The sequence below is a fragment of the Grus americana genome, chromosome Z (assembly GCF_028858705.1).
Source record: "Grus americana isolate bGruAme1 chromosome Z, bGruAme1.mat, whole genome shotgun sequence".
Taxonomy (NCBI): Eukaryota; Metazoa; Chordata; class Aves; order Gruiformes; family Gruidae; genus Grus; species Grus americana.
The window spans coordinates 64,706,101-64,726,638 of NC_072891.1; the positions used below are offsets into that span (position 1 = coordinate 64,706,101).

The window sequence follows — 20,538 nt, forward strand, 5'->3', positions numbered from 1 at the left end:
AAGCTGAGTAAGACAGCAAGGAATATGCCTAACTATAAAAAAGGGGGGTAAGGCAGGAAACCAAGAGGAACAGAGAATAAGCCTTTGGACATTTAGACATTCAACTCCCATAAGCTGATGCAAAAAATTACAAGGGCCAAATATAGTCTAAAGAAAATTTAGAACTTGAAAAGTGCTCCTATTGCTTAAGCAACACATGAAGTATAGTAAATCAAAACAACTGAAGAGAAGCTATGCTCCAAAGAGGGATCACCTTTATACTAAGCCAATCTGACTAAAGAAGTCAAAATTATAGTCATATTTGGAGTTTATGGAAACTGTTTGCATCGTTTTCTGCACAACATCATGTGACTCCGTAACACATTAGAAAACAAGTGTTTTTTCTCACATCCTGCTGTCTGTGATATTTTTCCCAGAAGAGTTACAGAAAACTAATGAGGAAGCAGGGACGGCTTTTTTGTTCACAAAAACCTTCTGGTAGAACTGTTTATGTCTGGAAAGGTCTCTACTTAAAACCACAAGACAACCATAAAAGGCTCTATGCAAGTCAGGGAACTGCTCCTCTACTGGAATCAAAAACCAAAGGCTCCAGCTTCAATGTCCATGGTTACCACCTGTAACAGGTCTGAAGCCTGTCAGTTAGAGTAACTCTTTCATGTTGAATAGGAAACATGCTTTAAAACCTATTTATTTTTTCCCATCAGATGACAAAACAGTATGAATGATAGCATGGCAACAGAGTGATGATAACGACTGATCCTTGCATGCACAGGTGGGTGAGAAAGTTTATCTAACAATACACAGAGCTGTCTGTTAAACCTCTATTACAAGTTCTAGAATTCAGAATAAAACAGCTTTTTTTTTTTTTTTAAAAAGTCTGCAGAGGCATAATTTTTAAATGCATTCTCAACTCGGCATTCAGTCCTAGAGAAAGTTCTCATCAGAACTTTTTGCAACTCTTCTCCAATGACCTAGAAGTAAATAATTTGCAACGGGAGAAGCAGTTATGGGAAATGAGGAATCTCTAAAACAAGGGGGTCTGTAGGATCATTCTCTAGGTCTTGTTTCTCCCTCAGTAGCCTTATGTTTGATGAACACTGCATAGAAGATACTGTGCTAAGCTATGTTATTTCAGTCCTATTCTCCTTGGGATTGGAAGGGAGGATAACAAGCTCAAAGGGAAGGAAGTCACAGCTAACACCCCATGCCAACTAAGGCAACTTGCTCCATGGGAGATACATCTAATTTCATGAAACAGTTAAGAGGAAAATAAATCAGTGATTTTTGCTCTAAAAAAGAAACACCTTGGACTTCTCAGAAAAATGCAGCTGTTACCTTTGATAATTTTGGTTTAGACTTAGTGTTTTCTGAAACCCTCAAAGAACAAAAAGCTCCAGAACACTTTGATATTATGCCAAGACAAGCAAGTGTACTTTGAAAGAGTATGAGCAGCATTTTATATGCCTTTACTAGTACTAGGAACACACAATACAATGCACATGCTTAAGCATTACAGAGATCACAAAAATACTCATCAGCATCAAACAAATAATCTAGAGCATAATGTTTTTGGTAAGAAAATATGACAAAGGGAAAAAGAAATCAAGATTTGAATGAAAGTAAAATTATTTATCTTTGAGAACATATAAAACTAATACAACAGACAAGAATTCTCTTGTAGATATAACTCAGTAAAATAAATCTTCTCCAGTTATATTTCTCAATGACCACTGAAGGTTCATGCACAGTTATAGGTGCACATCCTAAGGGTGGTATGGTGTAGTATGTCTGCCAAGTGCAGTCAGATCCCACTTCATCTCCCCTGAACTACGGTTATAGCATTTTCACTTTCTACTGCTATGTTTCTTCAAATTGTCATGAAACCTCAATTGTATTTCAGGTTCACTGAAGTATCCTCAATATTGGTACATTCAGAGTTCAGAAATTCTGGAATTTTGTGCTGCCAGACTCACTATAGGGTATAACTATAGAGTAAATCTGGGAAATACTGAACGTGTACTTTTAAAGAAATTAGAACAGTTTGAAACTTAACCAGCACTCTCACTTACTAAAGTAATGCTCGCATCTCTTTAAGGCTTTTGATTCTTTTTTTTTTTTTTTTACACTCCATGACCTGTTTTTCTGAGCAGATTTTTACCAAGTATAAAAACTACCTAAAACCTTCAGAAAGAAATAAACTGAATGCCCACATGAAAATTAGGACAGATAAAAGAATGGGCTTGCCAAGAAAAAAAAAACCAAACCATAAACCAGACAATCAAAGTTTTTATCAGGTAACTCATTCCTCATAAAGCCTTGAGAAAGTAAAACATGTAGTGATGTGTCTACTGAAAGAAAAAAATTCTTACATTTTCCCAGCCATGCAACACACCTTTGTGGATGAAGAAGCTGGGCTTGTTAAACTAGTAGCCCAAACCATGCATATTAACAAATATTTGTGGAATTTCAGTCAAATGACCTCCTTCAAATTTATTTCAATTACTATAGAAATGCATATCTGTAAACTATTGTGGTTTCAGTGCTTGCCAGCAGACTTGTACTGGCAATATAAGAAATGATGAAAAAGAAAAAAAACACCCCACACTATCCATGACACCTTTGTACACCTGTCCTTGAATCTGAAATGATTTATCACCGAGACCTGACAATCATTTCCTCTATTCAGACACAAGAAATGGATGATGGGACTAACTTATCAACAGTCTAGAAACCCAGGTCTCCTAGAACCCCGGTGTTATTTGATTATCAAACTAAATTTTGCCAGCACACTGATGGTTAACAACAGCATTTCACTCAGGAACTCAATCTAGTATTTCTTTTGAAATTTATAGTAAGGGAGACAATAACTTGAAACCATACAGAGGCTAGATGAAGTTCCAACATACCAAGTACAGTATTTGTACTGTATGCACTGTACTTGTGAAAAAAGTTATTTTCCCCTCACACAGCAATTTTCTCCATATGTGAACAATCAGCTTCCCTCCTGGATCATCTTCCACTCAAGACAATCTCAATTTGGATGCAACTTCAATTTATGTGCACCAAAGCAAACAAACAAAATATCCTGAATTTGTTGTCTGTCATTGTCATTTTGTTGCTTGCTGTTTTATGAATCACAGTATGTCAGATCTACACTAGTGATATTAGAAGCCGGCAGGGTGAAGAGCATGTCACCACATAAGTCAGGAGAGGGCAAGTAGAAACGTGCTGAGAGGCATCCTTGTTTTACAAAAGCTAGAGAGTGGGATGTATCACAGTGCTCATCCCCGAGCCAAATGAAGTATGGCCTGCAAAAAAATCCCAGCTATGCCCTTTTGGTTTCTCAAGCTTATCAGAGTTTGTGTAGAAAGCATAAATGGGGACAGAAGTGATGAAGTGATCTGTAACCCAGTTCCACACTCCATATAGCAAGGCACAGTTGCATGTCTTACCACAGGCATTGACCAAGCAGCATGGACAGCAGTAATGCAATGCTCAACCTTGATTAGACACACCAGGGGGAGGGGGAAAAAAAAAAAAGGGGAAAAAAACATAGACACAGAAGAGAGTCAGGAAAAAGAGTTTCCTCCTCATACAACAAAATGGTAAGCTGTGCTACTCCTAGCTATAGGACATGACAAATGCTGAAGACCACCAGAAGATCACTCAGCTCTGTAAGACAGTATTACAGAGGGAGGCAAGCAATGCATGTGTGAACAAGTGCGAATGTCTCTCGTTCAAAGTCACTGAATTGAAATTTAATAGGGAAGCATCATTACACGCTCACCCAATTCCTGTTATCTTCTCTAACCATTTGCTTTTCACCACTAAAAGGCAGGATACCAGTTCAGAATAACCTCTGCTCTAGTGCAGTTAAGCTGTTCTTCCATTTTACAAATATTCAAACCCTAAGAAAGCTTCAGCCAAGTTTGTTGCCCTATCAAGCACCAGAGAACGCATTCTGCAGGGATGACTTCCATCCTTTGTAGATTCACTGGTGTTTAACATACACTATACATTGCAGTTTTAATAAGAGTAGTCAGCTGTCAATTACAAGTCCCTTGGAAATCCATGTTCATGCTCATACAGCTTAGCACTCTACATTTCTTTACCAAAAAAAAAAAAAAAAAAAAAAAAGAGTAACTACCTATATTCTACTGCTTTGCACAAAGACAGCAGTATCCAAAGAATATTTAAAAGTAATAAACTGAACCACTTACACTTAAGTTTGTATGCAGTTAAATTTGTCCTAGCAGATATTCACACCTTTTCCAGTCAAATAAATCTAAGGTGAAACTTTGCTCATAAATATCAAGAAAATCTGCAGCAGACCTTTGAGTCCATATGAGCTCTGCAGTTTTAAATTAAATATAGCATCAATAAATGTAATCATTGCATCAGTTTCTTGAAAGTAACTAATTTGCAGTAAGATCAACCATGGAATTAATGCAAAGCAAAAGCAATGATTTTTCAGCCCCAGCTGGCCTGCCTCTCATCTTTACCCATAAGCTTAATTTGAGGCTGGATTTCTACCATTCCTTTGATTAATTCTCATGCTTGATCTACAATGTAAATAAATTTTCATATCAAATTTTCAAGGGACTTATTTTCAGTAAAGAGAACCGGGGAATTGGCTATGAATTAATTACTAACTACTGACCTACAGCCAAAGAGTCTTTATGGACTCTGGTATTCACAACTATTTATCTAGAATATGAAATCAGATCATTAAATACATGCAGCTTTCAGTGGGACAGGAAACCATTCACCTGTCTAAAGAAAGAATTTACTAATAAACAGTACCATTTCTTGTTCATCCTCAAAACCAATGGGTACTAGAAATAGACTATCATGGGAAAAAAATAGCAATTTGCTAATTACCTGTAAAGAGCTAGACAAATCTATATAATGTATAAATAAATCTAACTCTAGCTTTTACATAAGACATATAAAGCTATAAAACACTGAAAAACCTGACAGAAGCCACAACTCTTCCAGCAACTTTCTGCCTTAAATCATCAGAGGTGTAGTTCTGCTGTATTATAGGCCCTCATTAGCCAAGCAATCTACTTCCCTCACTCATTAGATGATTCACAGATTTATTTACCCATCATGGCTTTCAGTCTCCATAACTGGAAATAGGACCCACAGACCTGATCATTAACTGATATTCTTCCTGTATTCCCTACTGAAAGAATATATTAAAGAGTCAGGTAGCATATGGTCATTGCAACACGCCAGCAGCACTTTCAAAAGTTATTTTATTAATTTTTATTATTTTAAACAAGGTCAGAAGAATATTAACAGAGTCCACATTCCATTTCACTTCTAGAAGAATTACTGATAATTACTTGCAAATTGTTGTTAAAGCTCCCATCGACATTAATAGTGTAGATTAAGAACTACAATACATTATAACAGCTTTGAGTTGCAGATATCCAAGCAGTAAAAAGCATCATTCTAATAACCTGAAAAATGTCCTTTTTCATGCATTTGAATAAAAGATTAAACTTTTAAATCTATACACTCATTTGATTGTCAAGATGGTAGATATAGATGCAGGTTTGGCTTACTAAGCACACATATGACTGAGTATTAATAAACCTGAGTCCTGTACCTTGACTAAGGGAGTCAACCAGTTTCCTTATTTCTGCATCCCGCCTGGAAACACAGGAGTAGAAACATTTGTTGGGCAAAATTATTAGAATAAACTTATCAGTCATAAAAAATGATGGGTGAGATGAAGTTCAATAGTCATTTAGATGTAATTATTTCTTAGGACCTTTTTTCCCCAGTTATTTTCTTTATAATCAAATGCAAAAATTACAGGTAGCAAAGATAATCTTTTATTTAGATATATGCATATATTTTTGCACTCTTTGTTAAGAAATTGTGAACAGCTACAAGAAAAGCCTGCACAAAATGCTGTCTGACTAGTAATCTCTGCACAATTACATACAAACTCACAGTGTAAAAATGTCCATGACAGAGGCTGGATGCTTTGCTTCAGATCACCAGGACCCCTGCTACTCAGTGGCATTCGAATGAATTTTGAAGTTTTGTAATTTATGCACCCCACATGGATAAATGATAACAGCTTTCAAGGATTATCAGCAGCTGACACATTATGTAGAAATTGGTCTTGAAAAATGCCCTGTATACTATCTTTGAAAATGTTTATTAAAAACAGTGTTCTTTGTCCAAATAGAAAGATAAAAAAAACCAACATTCACCAAGTTCCTGTTTGAATTTGTAGATGATGATGTCTCTTGTCTTAAACAATGTTTAGAAAGCAATAGCAAACTGTCATTATAATACAATCAACTCTTTGATCACTAACAAGTACATACGTGAGCCCTCAAAGACATGAAAGCCATGGAAGCATATGCAGATCATAATTCAAGCTTGACTGCAAGTTTAATTCCTTAGCTCTCATTATGTTCCTACTCTGTGCAGTGTTTGTATCACAGAAATACATTAGTGGTGTTTCCTCGGCTCTTTAAAAAAAGATCTGTAGAACATCTTGAACAGTGCTGCCATAATAGTTTTCTTTTACAACCAAATAAAAACCAGTTGCACTCTAAATGCTCATTATTATTATTTCCTCCCATTCTGTTTTTTGTTTACATGGGGGAGCATCTCCATATGTTCTCTAATTATTAAAAAGTCTTACAGAATCTGCAAGAGTCAAGACAGGACAAGTACAAAAACTATGAATTCCTTATAGGTTTAAAAACACAGTACAGCAAAATAGTCAGGCTTCATCAGCACAGAGTGAAATATACCAAGGCAGGAAATTCAAAGGTCTTCTGGACTTAACTTTTGGGAAAAAAAAAACTATGAAAAGAAATATGAATTCACTCATGAACTTTAAAAATTCATTAAATTGCTCTTGTACAACTAACAAAGTGGAAAATAAGAAAACACAGTAGGGATTGAATTGTATAGATTAACAAATTTCAATGTTCGTCTATGACTATTTTTTGGCATCAATTAGTAAGATTTCTTTCTGGGATACATTTTGGGACTGTAATGCAGACCTTTCTCTGGTAAAGCTTAGGATCTATCTTTTACCCTTGATTATTACAAACCATAATTATTAGGCTGGTTATCTAAGAAAGAAGATTTTAAAACTCAAGTTGCCAGAAATCTGCTCAGCAAACAGGGAAACTTTGTATAACAGGTTGAAGGCAGAAGTAGTTTTCTGTTTTGCAGGAAAATACAACAGTGGCAGCATTGAAAAAACAGCCAACAGAAGCAGAAGACAATTATATGATCTAGGGAACACACACCATCCATAATCCAATAAAAAAGGTATTAGGCACGATGTTGGTTTTGGTGTGTTTTCTGATACAGGTCCTGGAAGAGATTCATGGGCTGGAAATGCAATTGAGCCCAAGGATTATGAAGATACAGTATAGACAGTGATGGAGAAATGGGCATAGAAACTATGGAATTAATCATCTTGCAATTCAAGAATACATGTGGAAGAAGGATAAACAGAGGACATGTTAACAACAATGAAATACATCTACAACAAAATATGACTATGAACACAGCAAAAGAAATGAGGTAGAGAATAAACAGAGCTACGAAACAGATTTGCTATTTTGAGAAGCCAAAAAGAAAAGCCAATGAGCATGCAATGATGGGTTGGTGAGAGAGAAGTACAATCTAAAAGGCAAGAAGATAAGGAATTCACCAAGGATACAAAGCAAACAAGGAAAATTTGAATGCCTGAGATGACCAGCCAAAAACATGTGCAGAATGACTAGAAGACAGAACAACACGCTAAACCCACACCCCCAAAATAAATAAATAAAACACAAAACCAATCCCCCAAACCAACACACACCCAGTTTTACATTCTAGGAGACTGACTACTGAAAAAATAAAGACAGGTATGACTGACTGGTAAACCCCTACCATGGAAGGCGGTCAGAGTCTCCTGGCCAGGGCAATGTGCCTGCAAACCCCAGGGAACAAATGCGGGCTGGGACTGATTGCAGCTATTGCAAAGAAGCTGACTTGATCTCAACACCAAGCAGACCCAAAAGTGGCCTTTGCTTTAGATAAACAGCTATCAACAGCTGAGTGGGTCAGCTGGTGGTGGAAAGGTTTCTCCCTGTGTTCATTAAAAGAGTGTGAATGTCTCCCCAAGTTAGCCAGGCCAGCAACAGGCAAGTGTATGTGTGGCTCAGCACAGCATAAAGACTATAAAGACATAAACAACTAATAAAAGAATTTAAAAGAGAGCAATGGGCTTGAGCTGGCTTCAACCCACATATGTCTTCTCCACAAGACTGGGGACATCCAGTGTTGTGATGGTGAACATATGAGAGAGACTGGTAATGGGAACTACGTTGGTATTGTGATTGAATCGTGTATTGCAATTGCTAGGTGTAACTTGTATTTGTATTTGTTTTCCATATGTTTTGTATCGCTCTGCTAAATCCCATGTAACATCAACTATGTTCAGATAAGTAATTCTGATGTGGAGGGTGTCATGCTTAACATTTGGAATATCTAAAAGAACCTGGTCAGAGAGAACTGGACTCTGACAACAGGTCAGTTACATGAGGAGCCAGAACACAGATAAGCAAACTCTCCAGGAAGATGTATGAAGTATATCTGACAGTAAAAAAATATTCCTAACTTCATTTAGGACATACACAAAGAAAGACTATTGAGATGACTAATGGAGCATCTCTTGTTGAAAAAGTATGTATGCTCACGTAGTCTAAACAAAAGGTTGAGGGGACACAGCTCTCACTAAATACAATCAAAGGTTGACGGCCGCCTTCTGAAGCACGGATGCAGGTGAATTCCAGATCATGGGCCAGCAGTCATGTTTTAGCTAGCATGCAGCTGCTGTAGGGAGCTACAGCACTGACAACATCCCCAGCTTTTTCCACAAAACATTTTGGAATCTTTGACCACAGAAGCTGTGTCCTCTCGTCTCTTGCATTTGCTACAGGGTGAAAGGAAGCATTTTGTAGGTGTTAACATTTCTGATCTAATGCTGATTGATCACACTGTTATCAAAGACTGGATTCAATGACACAGACAATCCCTTCCTACATCCCATGTTCCTGTACGAGGCATAGCAAGGGCTTTTTTTAGTGGTTGGTTTGTTAGGCTTTTTTCCTGGGTGGAAGGAGGGCAAAAGGCAAGGACAAGTTTTGTATTTCCTAAATCACAAGGCACTTCCAGATCCCCAGCTAAGTGGAATGATTTTTAAAGCATCCAAGAAGCATCCACATTCCTACAGTGTATTATATCTGAAAGATGAAAGACTAAGACTACTTCTCGTTTTTAATATTTCTACCTACCTGTCTGTCTGGGCTTTACAGACAACAAAGAGCTGGATCTTCAGTTACCAGCTGAGCTCCGCAGGTCTTATCCTTTCAAGAAAGATCGTTGTCTTGTGCAACTAGGGTTATTAGAAGAGGATGTTCTGCACACATTCGAGCCTACATACCGATGACCAGACTGCATCGGTTACAATAGCACTCTAATATATGATGAAATTATGCCAAAGCATATTCACAAGGCCCCTTAGGGGAAATCCTGATGCCAGTAAAATGGGTAACAAAACCCCTGGAGTTCGTTTTTTGTTAAATTACACCAACAGGACATTCAAAAGTCATACCTACCTAAACTGTTATTGCTGCTAGTTGGCCAGGAAGCTATCCTATCCCTTAACTTTTTCTTTTTACAAGAGTCATCCGACTTCACAGAAAGCTCCACTTCCTCCTTCCTGATTTCTCGTACCAGTTCCATGCGACACTGACTAAAATCCTGGAAGGAAATTTTTCCATTTTCATCTGCTCCCAGCTGGTGCATGATCTCGGCGACAGATTCCTCCATATTCAGCTGGCGGCACACCATCAGCAAGTCATTCCTAAGGATATTTTTAGCAGGAAAACGGGGACGGGGGAAGGACGGAAGTAGAAGAAAGATTGGAGAAGTGGGAACAGAGAAGAAAAAAAACAACAATTTAGTTTAGAAGAAAAGAAATACTAACAGTGTCTAATCTGGAAATGCATTAATGTACAGACATTTAAAACAAATAAGCCAACTATCGTTTTTGTCAACGCAACACAGGAACCATGAGGTTGGCAAGAAATTACAACACAGAAAGACTATGGAAAAGAAAGGAACTTTTTCTTTTAAATGTTAACCTCTATTTTCAGGCTACTATTAACACTTTTACTAGCAGAGACGGATACAAGGGAGAGCTGAATCCTGTGTTAATCTTCAAAGTATCTTCTGAAAAAGTGACATAAGAATTTAAGTAAATGTCTCCTGACTAGATCAATGGCTACTTAAATATCCATTTTACTCAGGACAGGCCAAGGAAATTTCTTTTGCCACTGAACAGCAGTAAGCTAAAGAGGAAATTAATATAAAGGACAAAGAAAAGAGAAATACTATTTCAATTAACTGGCTTCAAGCCTGTCTCCAAACATGCTGACTACAAAACCTCTTAAGCAGCTTGCTTGGTTCAATTGTTTAATGAAGCTCACAAAAGGGAGAGGAGGGCAGTACTATGAAAAATACTCTGGCACCAACTGCAAGTGACCAAAAGACAGCTGCAACCAAATCTACATGGAAGATACTTACAGCATACAACACATTTAAAAATTTATGCAATGTTCTCTTAGGACAGACACATGCAAATAACCCTAAACACACTATTCAGGCAAAAAAAAGTCAGCAATACTATGACCAATCCCATTTTCTATTTTATGTGAACACAAGAACCTCAAGAATATACCTGAGGCTTAATTTAGGGTATAAAACTAGTCTCAGGAAAAAATACTCTGAGGGGTATGTTTCCTACCACTCTTTTTGCTTTTTCAAAATTGAGGTAAGATTAAGTATTTTGAAAGAATTCTCGACAGTAGCAGTTGGTAAAAAAAAATCATAATTCAAAAGTTGATAACTAAATAAAGAAGGGTGGATAACCATTAACAAGTCTACTCAGGGAACAACAGGAAAGAAGGTACTGGATGTTAATTGGATATGAATGTTGACTATTAGACAAACACCTGATATTCTCCAACAGTGGTGGATGTGCAGCTCAGTGAAATTCCTCAGTCATTTGCTGCATCAGAGACTAAATCAATCCCTCAGAAAAGGGAGGGCTTTTTTGAAGATGTTGTCATACTGCCTTTTTTCAAAATGTAAGCCACTAAAACCCCCACTGTTGTTCCTAGTCAAACACAACTCTGCAGCTGTAAACCCAGACCAAATAATCTTCCTGAGCACACAGAGAAAGCAACTCTGCTCCTTTCCAGATGCTCATAGTTTTCAAAAACAGCAGGAGACGAATTTGATAGACTCAGGCCTGCCTCATTCTGCTGCTACTCAGAGATACTAAGCCACCAAAAAAAGGGGACAGCCAAAAGACCCTCCTTCATCCTCTTTTCTTCCTGTTCGTCTCCCACCTAGCCCTATCTCCCTTTAGAGAGGAAGAGGCATGGGGAGAGAGAAGAAAACAAAATCTTGAAACAGCTTTTCCAGCAACTGAAGGAAGGTGGATACCTATTTGTCAAATGACAACTGATCACATCCTAAATAAAATGTGGATAACCCAATTCATTCAGAACTGAAGCAACAGCTGCTCTATACTATCAAAATCTTCTCAGTGCCCCATTCTCTCTCATTTCAAAAGTTAAAAAAATTACCATGACTTTGCCACTCTCACACTTCATTATTTCTTTCCTGCCAACCTTTTCTTAAACACTTTTTGAGTTGGTTTGCATAATATTACCACACTGATTCATATCACAAATAGTATGAATATGTCATGGCTTCTTTTAAGCATTGCTTATTTTTATGTTGTACAAAACCTTTCTGTAAGAGGAAGGTAAAGGAAATGTGTAATAATATTAGTATTATATGAATTATTAGCACACTTAGCAGTGTTATTATTTCATTACTAATATCTGAACATAATTCAGAAGGTTTCTATGAAAACAGGATACAGTGAAATATCCAAAGTTCTTGCATGAACAGTTACAGTAAAGTAATTTATTATCACAATCGAGGTCCATCTATTCTACAGAAAGAAGTTGCACAATGGGTGGAGCTTTGTAAGTCTCTTCCATGCAGGAAGTCCAGAGCTGCCCCAACAGACTTCTTGGCAGAGATATTTACAATAAAACTGGGATGTAGTAATAATTACATTATGACCATGTATTTTAGCAAAGAATAAATAAAACCCATAAATATACACATATGACAAGAAATAACTTTATTATAAGATAATTAAATTACATTACATAGGCCAAATATAAGTGATTGATATTTGCAATTAAAATTTTAGTCAGAGTTTTGCTCTTAGCTTTGAATCTGGTCAATGGAAATAATTTGTAGCATGTCTCAGTTCCCCATTTTTAAAAATTAGGACAACAATACACCTCACAAGGGTGTTGCAAAGAAAAACAAGGATGACAAAGCATTCAAATTTTTACAAGGGGAATGACAGATACAATTAAGCCGTGTCTACATGTGTTCTACAACAGATCAGCTATAGCACCACAGATTGAGGGACTCCCCAGAGGACTGCTAATTTTGAAATACGTATCAGGAGAAGCAGTGTAGAGCGATTCAGCCAGCGGCTTCAGCATGCCTTACACAGACCTCTCAGCCACAAGTGAGAGCCTCATCTCGATAGAGCCCGTGCAAAGGACATCTCCAAACAGGTATCCAGTTCCCAACAGCCAAAAGGTGCTAAGCTTTCTCTCCTATTATGCATGTACAAACTGAGTATCATTTCTACTATCTGCAGCCTGAGGACATTGCCTGAAGCAACCTATAGAGGCGCAAGAAAAAATGTAATGAATTGCAAAACCCAGTAAACTGGAGACTGCTCGAGTAACTGAGGACTACCAGCACTACTGAAAATAGATTTCATTTACTTGGAGCACATCATGCAATCTGAAATTACAACAGTTTTCCTAACCTCCATCTACAAACATTATTAAAAGGATTTTTATTTAAGAACAACATTTTCATTTTAAATTCTACAAAGATTCCTGTGTAGATCTGCAGTATGTAAATATCTACATGTTAAGAAGCACAACTAATTGAAAATTCAAGTTGCCTTAAAAGAAAATTGTCTTAGAAGCATTCTGAAATGTAACAAAAATAAAATATGTGGGAACAAAAAATTCACAGAATTTCACAGACACCAGAAGCTTCTACTGCAGGTATGGCCTTTCTGCTTGATAACAAAACCAAAGAATCCTCTTTTTTAAATGAAAATAACTTTCTTCATAAAATAGTCCAGCCACCTATTTTAATTCAACTGTTAAAATCAACATGACTATAAAAGTCTCTCCTAAGACACGAGTTCAATACCGACGAAAGCTTATCTTTGGCAGAGAGAGGTATGTAATTCCAGTACATCTGCTCTTAAACCTAAATGTTCTCTATTCTGTGGGAGTTAACTGACATCTTTCTACTAACTACCACAAAATTTGGATCCATTTTCATGGTGACAGACACACAGGAGACAGCTGGGAACAGGAAGTCTCTATGTTAGAGAACCCACTCAACCCACCTAAACATATTTCAAATGAATTCTCACCTGTACTCAAAGGTAGGAATTTTTCGGAGTCCAAAGGGTTGGGCATTTAAACCTACTCGGATGCTCTGAAAGTACTAGCTAACGTGTAACATATGAACACCTGGCACCCTGTTACAGAACTGTTTTCTTTGTCTTATGACAAACCAGACTTGCTTACCTTAAGCTGATGAGCACTGGGAAAAAACCCCCAAACAACTGGAAGACACAGAATAGTCAAAGTTTTTAAAAAACCCCACAGGATTAGAGTAGGTAAGAGTTACAGGACTAGTTAGGTTTATGAATACTGTAATTTGTAATATTTTAAAATATTTAGAATGTTTTTATTCTTGGTAAGGTTTAATTTCACTTTTTGTGCCCTATTTTCTCTTCAGTAACCCTCCTGGGTTTTGCCCAAGGTACACAAGTGGAAATCAGAATCTAGATACTCAGCTTTATTACTTCAATTGTGGTTAAACTTTAGCTCTTCAGACATCAAATAAACCAAAGCATAAATCACAACAAAATTGAAATTGTAGCAGTTCACATTAAAAAAAAAAACCAAAACAAAAAACAAAACCCAACCTGGACTTTTCATAGGATCACTTTCTGTTAACACTCTCAATAAACTATATCCCAAACATGTAAAAAACTCTACATAAAAATATATATTAACAGTCATCAGTGCAAGAATAAACACCCTAAGCTATTTTTCATTCCACAAATCAGAAAGATGTTTTGGAATCAGCAATCTTGCTACATAATACTAAAACCTTTCTGCAAAATTAATGATCTGGAATATTTTTAGATTAAGGAGTCCAACACTAAAAGAAAAAAAAATTTGCTTAAATATAATCTTTTAATTAAACCTTGAATTAATTTCACTTTCATTGGAAAAACATACTCTCAAAAAACAGAAGTACCATGTAACAGGTTTTAAGGATATGTTAGCTATCCAGTCACTGATACATACATTTTGAAAACATCCAGAAAGCAAGCTAAGGAAGCTGTAAAGCTGAACTCCTGCCATCACAATAAACTGTTCTTTTAACAGGAAAACATCAGGTTACTCTGTCACTATCTGTTCTAATTATTTAGTCATTCATCTACCACACCAATCCTTCAAGAACTCTTAATTCCTACTAACACAGTTTAAAAACACATGATTTTTCTCTAACAATCAAAAAATGAGTTTAACTTATAACTTGATATATATTTGAAACATTTAGAGTTTCTCCCCCAAGAGAAATTAAATACAAAAATACTGTCATACATACTGTATGCTATAATAATATTGGGAAATTAAACATATAAATCAAGCATACATGTGCATACTCTAAAAACTACAACATAAAAGTGTTTGGGTGTTGTTATTTTTTTATTTGGGTTTTTTGTTTGTTTTTGTTTGTTTAAATAAGTGGAGTATCAAACTTAAAATGAGTGAAACTTCTGTCAGACACCAAAACAGGATTGGTAACATAGTCTTTTTCCTTTTAAAACAGCCATACTCTCTGCTGTATTTACTTTTACCTTGTTTTGATTATTGCTTTGGTAAGCATGAGGAACTACCTAGGTAAGCATACATGCACACTGCACAATACCTGTAAGGGGTTGGCTCTGAGACTGAACAGAACCAGTGGAGTAATTTTCCTGTTCTTTTTCCGTCTTGTGTTTATAAAAGAAGTCTCATAGGGATGGTTTTACAGCCACTATGTAACACCAAGAGCAACTATATGTTTACTTAAAACTATTTCAATTTTCAGCTACTAAAAAGGTATGGTCATTTTGCCTGGAAACACTTAATCTTTGCTCATGCAACTTTCAGTCTAGGTGCACAAATACCTTTGAAGACAGAACGTCAAAATTAAAGATGCACCCAAGTTTGCTAGAGGCAAGTAGAGTAAATAAACAATGTAAGAAAACCTGTTCTACGCAGTTGTGTTGTGAGTCGCTTCTAGACAGATACTGTAGATAAACAGTGATCCATTTGAAATTTAAAAGGGACTAACGTGGAAAGGACTGCCTAACTGAGCACTCTGTGGCAATGGAAATGAAGCAATAAGAAGTTGCAGATATAAAATAAATACTGGAATCATTGGAGTTAGAAAACTTTTATCATTGGTAGGAGCGTGTTTAATTTAGTTCCCTGGTGTAGCCACCGACCTCCAGAGCACCCGTTGCCGGACACTTACCAGACTGCTGTGTTTGGTTTCTGTGCCTCACCCAGTGCCCATCTGCTCCGACTCTCACAGCAGGTCAAGCCCCTGACTGCTTAAATCATGGAATTACACCAGCTCCCTAGCTTTGACTTTTCTACAAGCAACTGCAGGCAAACAATGGTGTCACTGCCTTCATGAAGCCTGAAGACAAGCAACTGAGACCAAGACTCCTACATACCTTAGGCACACCCTCCTCCAGGATTTTCACCACGTGGGATTTGCTCTAGCAAAGGCAACAACAGTCTAAATTCCTAAGACATGTGCTGCATGCAGAATTCTAAAGCTGCTCTTAGTTGAGACAGTGCATAAAAGCAGGATGCAACCAAAATGAAAACATACTTTTTGCCTATTTCTTCACCAGTGTTTGATTTAGACCTACCTCAAATAAGATCCTCCAAGAAGTACCTCACTTCTTTCTGCCAACCAAAGATTTCCCACAAATTACCAATCTTTTCTGCACTGCCAATCAGCTTCCCTCCAGATGAGAGGAAGCTTTCTACTCTGGAAATTCTATCTTTATAGTCCTCTTTCCTGCCCATCATTCTGGCTTCCCAAAATAGTCTGTTGCCAGCTTCCTTTGCTCTGTTTTCTACTTCTCCATTACAAACACGCAAGAATCTGGGATACAGTAGGTCAGCTTGCTGCTGTCACAAGCTATGATCTCACTCTCCCACCTGTCTCCCCACACTTGCCTCCACTAGGGCTGTCTCAGCAGGCAGTTAAACCAGCCCAAAACTGATCATAATAAAGGAATAGTTTTTGTTTACTTAGCTCCACACACCAGTTCACAACAGATGAAGATAAGCCAGCACTAGGCCACTAACAGCACCATACCCTTCAGAGCCAAACTACCCTCCAATTTACCTGTATCATTAAGACAGCCTGCTTATTTTCTTCACTGTCCTACCAGGACAGGCAATCACATCTTCACCTTTGTGACACGGGACCTATGGCAACTCTCTTAGATGCTAAGATCTTCAACTGACAGTGGAATTCCATCACATTGACCAATACTCAAACCTCACACAAATTCATCCATTAACAAACCGTATCAAAAAAGCTGTCCTCCAGCTCACTCGTTTTATTGGCCATCAGTGAAAAAACTTTAAGATAAAATCTAATGATCTCATTCTTACAACTGGAAGTAAGTACAAATACACAGCCTATAAATTATAACATCACAAAGACTACATGGACCAATACTTCATGTAAAGTTTTGGGAGGAAAGTTGAGAAAACAGCTAGCAACAACTGCAAAACAAAGTACAGGTAGGTTTCCACTGAGCTCAATCTTCAGCCAGAACTTCCAGAAGGCTCACAGAGTGACACCTTTTGCTCACAGTAGTGGATAACCTCTATCAGAATTTTAGATGGCGAAAGAAATTACTAGATAACATGTCCTAAGCATCACATGAAGCAGGTTGTACAAAATGCTTATTTCTCAATCTGTACCAACAGGAGAAACACACTACAACTCCAAAGCCATCTTATATACCCTGAATGCATAAGCAACAGAGAAAGTGTATTACAGAAGCCCTCTGTAATACACCTTGATCTTTGGCAAACGAAGCATCTCAAGGTAAGCACCAAATATAAAGATCACTTTTAAAGGTTACTAGACTAGAAGACTATGTCCACTACTCCATCTGTAAAAGTTGATTAAAACAATGTCCTCACCTACATGTGGTGCTGGAGGGAGAATTTATGTACTTTTGCATTCCACCTAAGGCCTGATAGATGTTTTGACTTTACAAAACAGAAAAACAATTCAGGAAAGTTCACTAGCAGATATAGCAGTCCGGTAGACTGGGAAAGGAGACAGTCATCCATACTAGTTCTTAGTCAGCATGCTTTCTGAAGAATTTCCAGAACTAGCAGTGGCCACAAGAAAGAAATTTCTGTTCCTCTAATCAATTTACACTCAGAAACATGAGATTTCATTACCTTTATCACAATCTCAGCAGTTACTAGTTTCTACAGACCGTCTGATATACAAATACTTTTTTTTGATTCTCCAATTCCCTCAAATATTACTAATTTTGATGGTTTAACCACACAGAAGCTATTACTATCTCAGGTGTAGAACATCCTGATAGACTCACTCAGCATTTCCATGTTATCTTTTAAAGGAAGAGGTAAAGCAAGACTAAAGTTACAGATTCTGAAGTAATACTCAAGACAACTTCAGAACTGCTGAAATTTTCCACCTACTACTACCTGGATGCCTTGAAGAAAGGGCAAAGAATGAAGAACTACAAACTTAGTGCAACAGCACATCTGCCTGGCAGCTGCTGTTAAGGAAGAAGGCTCTCAGTTCTAATATTGGTTTAATGAAGTGCATTCATTCTCATCACTACTATTCATACATAGAAAGACTGACAAATTGATGTGTAAACAATTAATTTCTTTCACATTTATTTGGAATAGTCAATACATTGTTAAACAAAATTAATTTTGTTTCAAAAGTATCCTTTTTTTGTTTTACTCCCTAGTACTAGAGTACATAGTACTATTCATCTACACTTATAAACCACTTTTTAAATGAATGTAAAAGATATGAAATAACACCCATATTGTTCATTTTTTATGTAAAGTTCCATTTTCTTTTTATGGTACTAATACTGTTTTCTGTGTATCAGATATATTGTCAGCACAAGGCAAAAGTTGTAAAGGAGCTACCTGCAACTAAGCTGATGTTTTTGGCAAGTCATGAATAATGGGATGCAGAATAGGCGCATTAGCTGGACACACTTGTTAAAATGCTGAGCAGCAATACTGTTGAGACTAGGATTTGAAAACGCACACTGAGGCTTCAGCTTTAACATCTCATTGTGATCAGGAAGAGAATTCACACATGTTTTTCATGCTACATGAAAACTTGGGAAGACATAAGAGCATTGGTTGACATTTGCTAGCTACAGAATTTTTTTTCTATTTCTCACACACACCCCCCACAAAAAAAAATGAAGGAATGAAAGCAAAATGTAAACATAAACTTGAAAGCAAATGGTGAGGGGGAAAAAAAAAAGTCACTAAACCAGATGACAGTCCCACAAGGAGGTCTTTATTCACAGCCACTGGGTTCTGCATATTTGGAGTCTATACGGCACTAAATGACTCTTGCACATTTGCTTGATTACCCTACAAGCACAAAAGACAACTCAGCAAATAACCTCTTAACCACAAGACAGGCAATGAAGTTCTAACAGTGGAGAAAACACATCTGACTCAAAACCCCCCCCAAAAAAAGCCCCAAAAAACCCCAAACCAAGATAAGTGGTGCAGAAGTAAACAACCTGGCCACATTCGCAGGCAGAAATTAGCCTGAATAAGTAAGAGGAGCATAGCACTCACCATCTTGTGCCAGCATTTTTAAAGTACAGAAATTACTATCCTCTGCACTAGGAGTGCAATGTTGCTTCAAACTGTTCTAAAGAAAAACTACCCCTACCTTCTCTAACATGATCTATTCTCTCAGCATGGCACAGTGAAAAAAAACAGGGTACATAGCTGCTGTTATGGGATAAAGGGAAAGTAAGAATCAGAGAAGCTTCAGGAGAAGAAAAAGGACACATTAACAGCTGGGAGGGAAGGAAGCTGGTACGAGATGAATGAAAAGGTGAAGGAAAAGCAAGGGGATTTTAGTTGTGTTTGAAATCTGAAGAGGAAAAGTGCAGAACTCCATTCTCAGAATTGTAGAGGTCAACTGAATGAGCCTTATGTTATTAAAATGTCACCCCACAGAAATACAGCACATAAAGAGACCATGGAAAGGACTGCAGAGGAAAATTATCCAACACTGTACCACAATGACAGGAAAAAATACACCCATGTTATCACTGATGGCTGGGTGTCTAAGGCTGTGTTTTTAAGGCTGCCACAACCTCCGTCAATGATCTGTCCCAGTGCTTCACTGTTCTCTGTTGCAAGTTTCCTAATTTAAAACTTCCCAGCTGCAGTTCAGAATTCAGGAAGTTAACAGTCTGTTTTCTGCAATCACAGTGGATAAGAAAAACAGTCATTACATATTTAAAACCCATCATCAGATGTCTCATCTTCTTTTGAGTAAAGAACTCAAATTTCTGCATCTCTGATCATATTCAGTGAGCTGCTTTTGTCTCTCTCCAACTGATCCACCAACCTGATGGATGATGGCATGCAAAACTAGACACCAGCTTAAAGCATACACTGAAAAGAGTAGAAAAGTTGAAAGCAGAACTCCTATCTTACAGTAGCATGATACTGCTAATTCATAACATGAGACCTACTATAAATCTCAAAGGATTTTCTTCAATTACACATCATGTATTTTTACCATCAGATATGACATTGTGTACATATCCCTACTTTATCTCACTTGATTTTTTTCGAGCTATATCTTCAATTTGTCAGCACCAATTTCGACTCCAGTCTTATCCCCCAGCATGTCTCCAATGTTCCTTAGCTTGCTGTCATCTCAAATTTAAGAGAGCTTACTCATTATCATGTCATCCAGATCATTAACATAATGATCACTAAGTACAGCTTGAAAAAAATCCAAACCAAACTCTCTACCTTACTGTTTCTCTGGCTTGCCTACAACCATCATAAAACAACATCGAAGGCCTTAGTAAAGACAAGACAGAAGGCACCTATTGTTTCACTTCCACCACTAACTGCTCTTACTAGACTTGAGAAAGATCAAATGGGTTTGATAACTTTGTTTTAACAAATCCATATTCAGCCAGTTATGGGCTGTCTGCAG

At 37.2% G+C, this 20,538-nt stretch overlaps 1 protein-coding gene across 3 annotated transcripts in view; it reads right to left on the bottom strand.

Annotated features, from left to right (window-relative positions):
- The window catches only part of MCC (MCC regulator of WNT signaling pathway), a 224,358-nt gene that overhangs the window by 189,953 nt on the left and 13,867 nt on the right, over positions 1–20,538 (bottom strand). For all 3 annotated transcript variants that reach the window (XM_054809546.1, XM_054809545.1, XM_054809547.1), the window contains exon 2: positions 9,657–9,904. In XM_054809546.1, coding sequence (XP_054665521.1) covers positions 9,657–9,891 — 235 coding nt within the window. In that variant the 5' untranslated portion in view covers positions 9,892–9,904. The remainder of the gene's footprint in view (positions 1–9,656; positions 9,905–20,538) is intronic.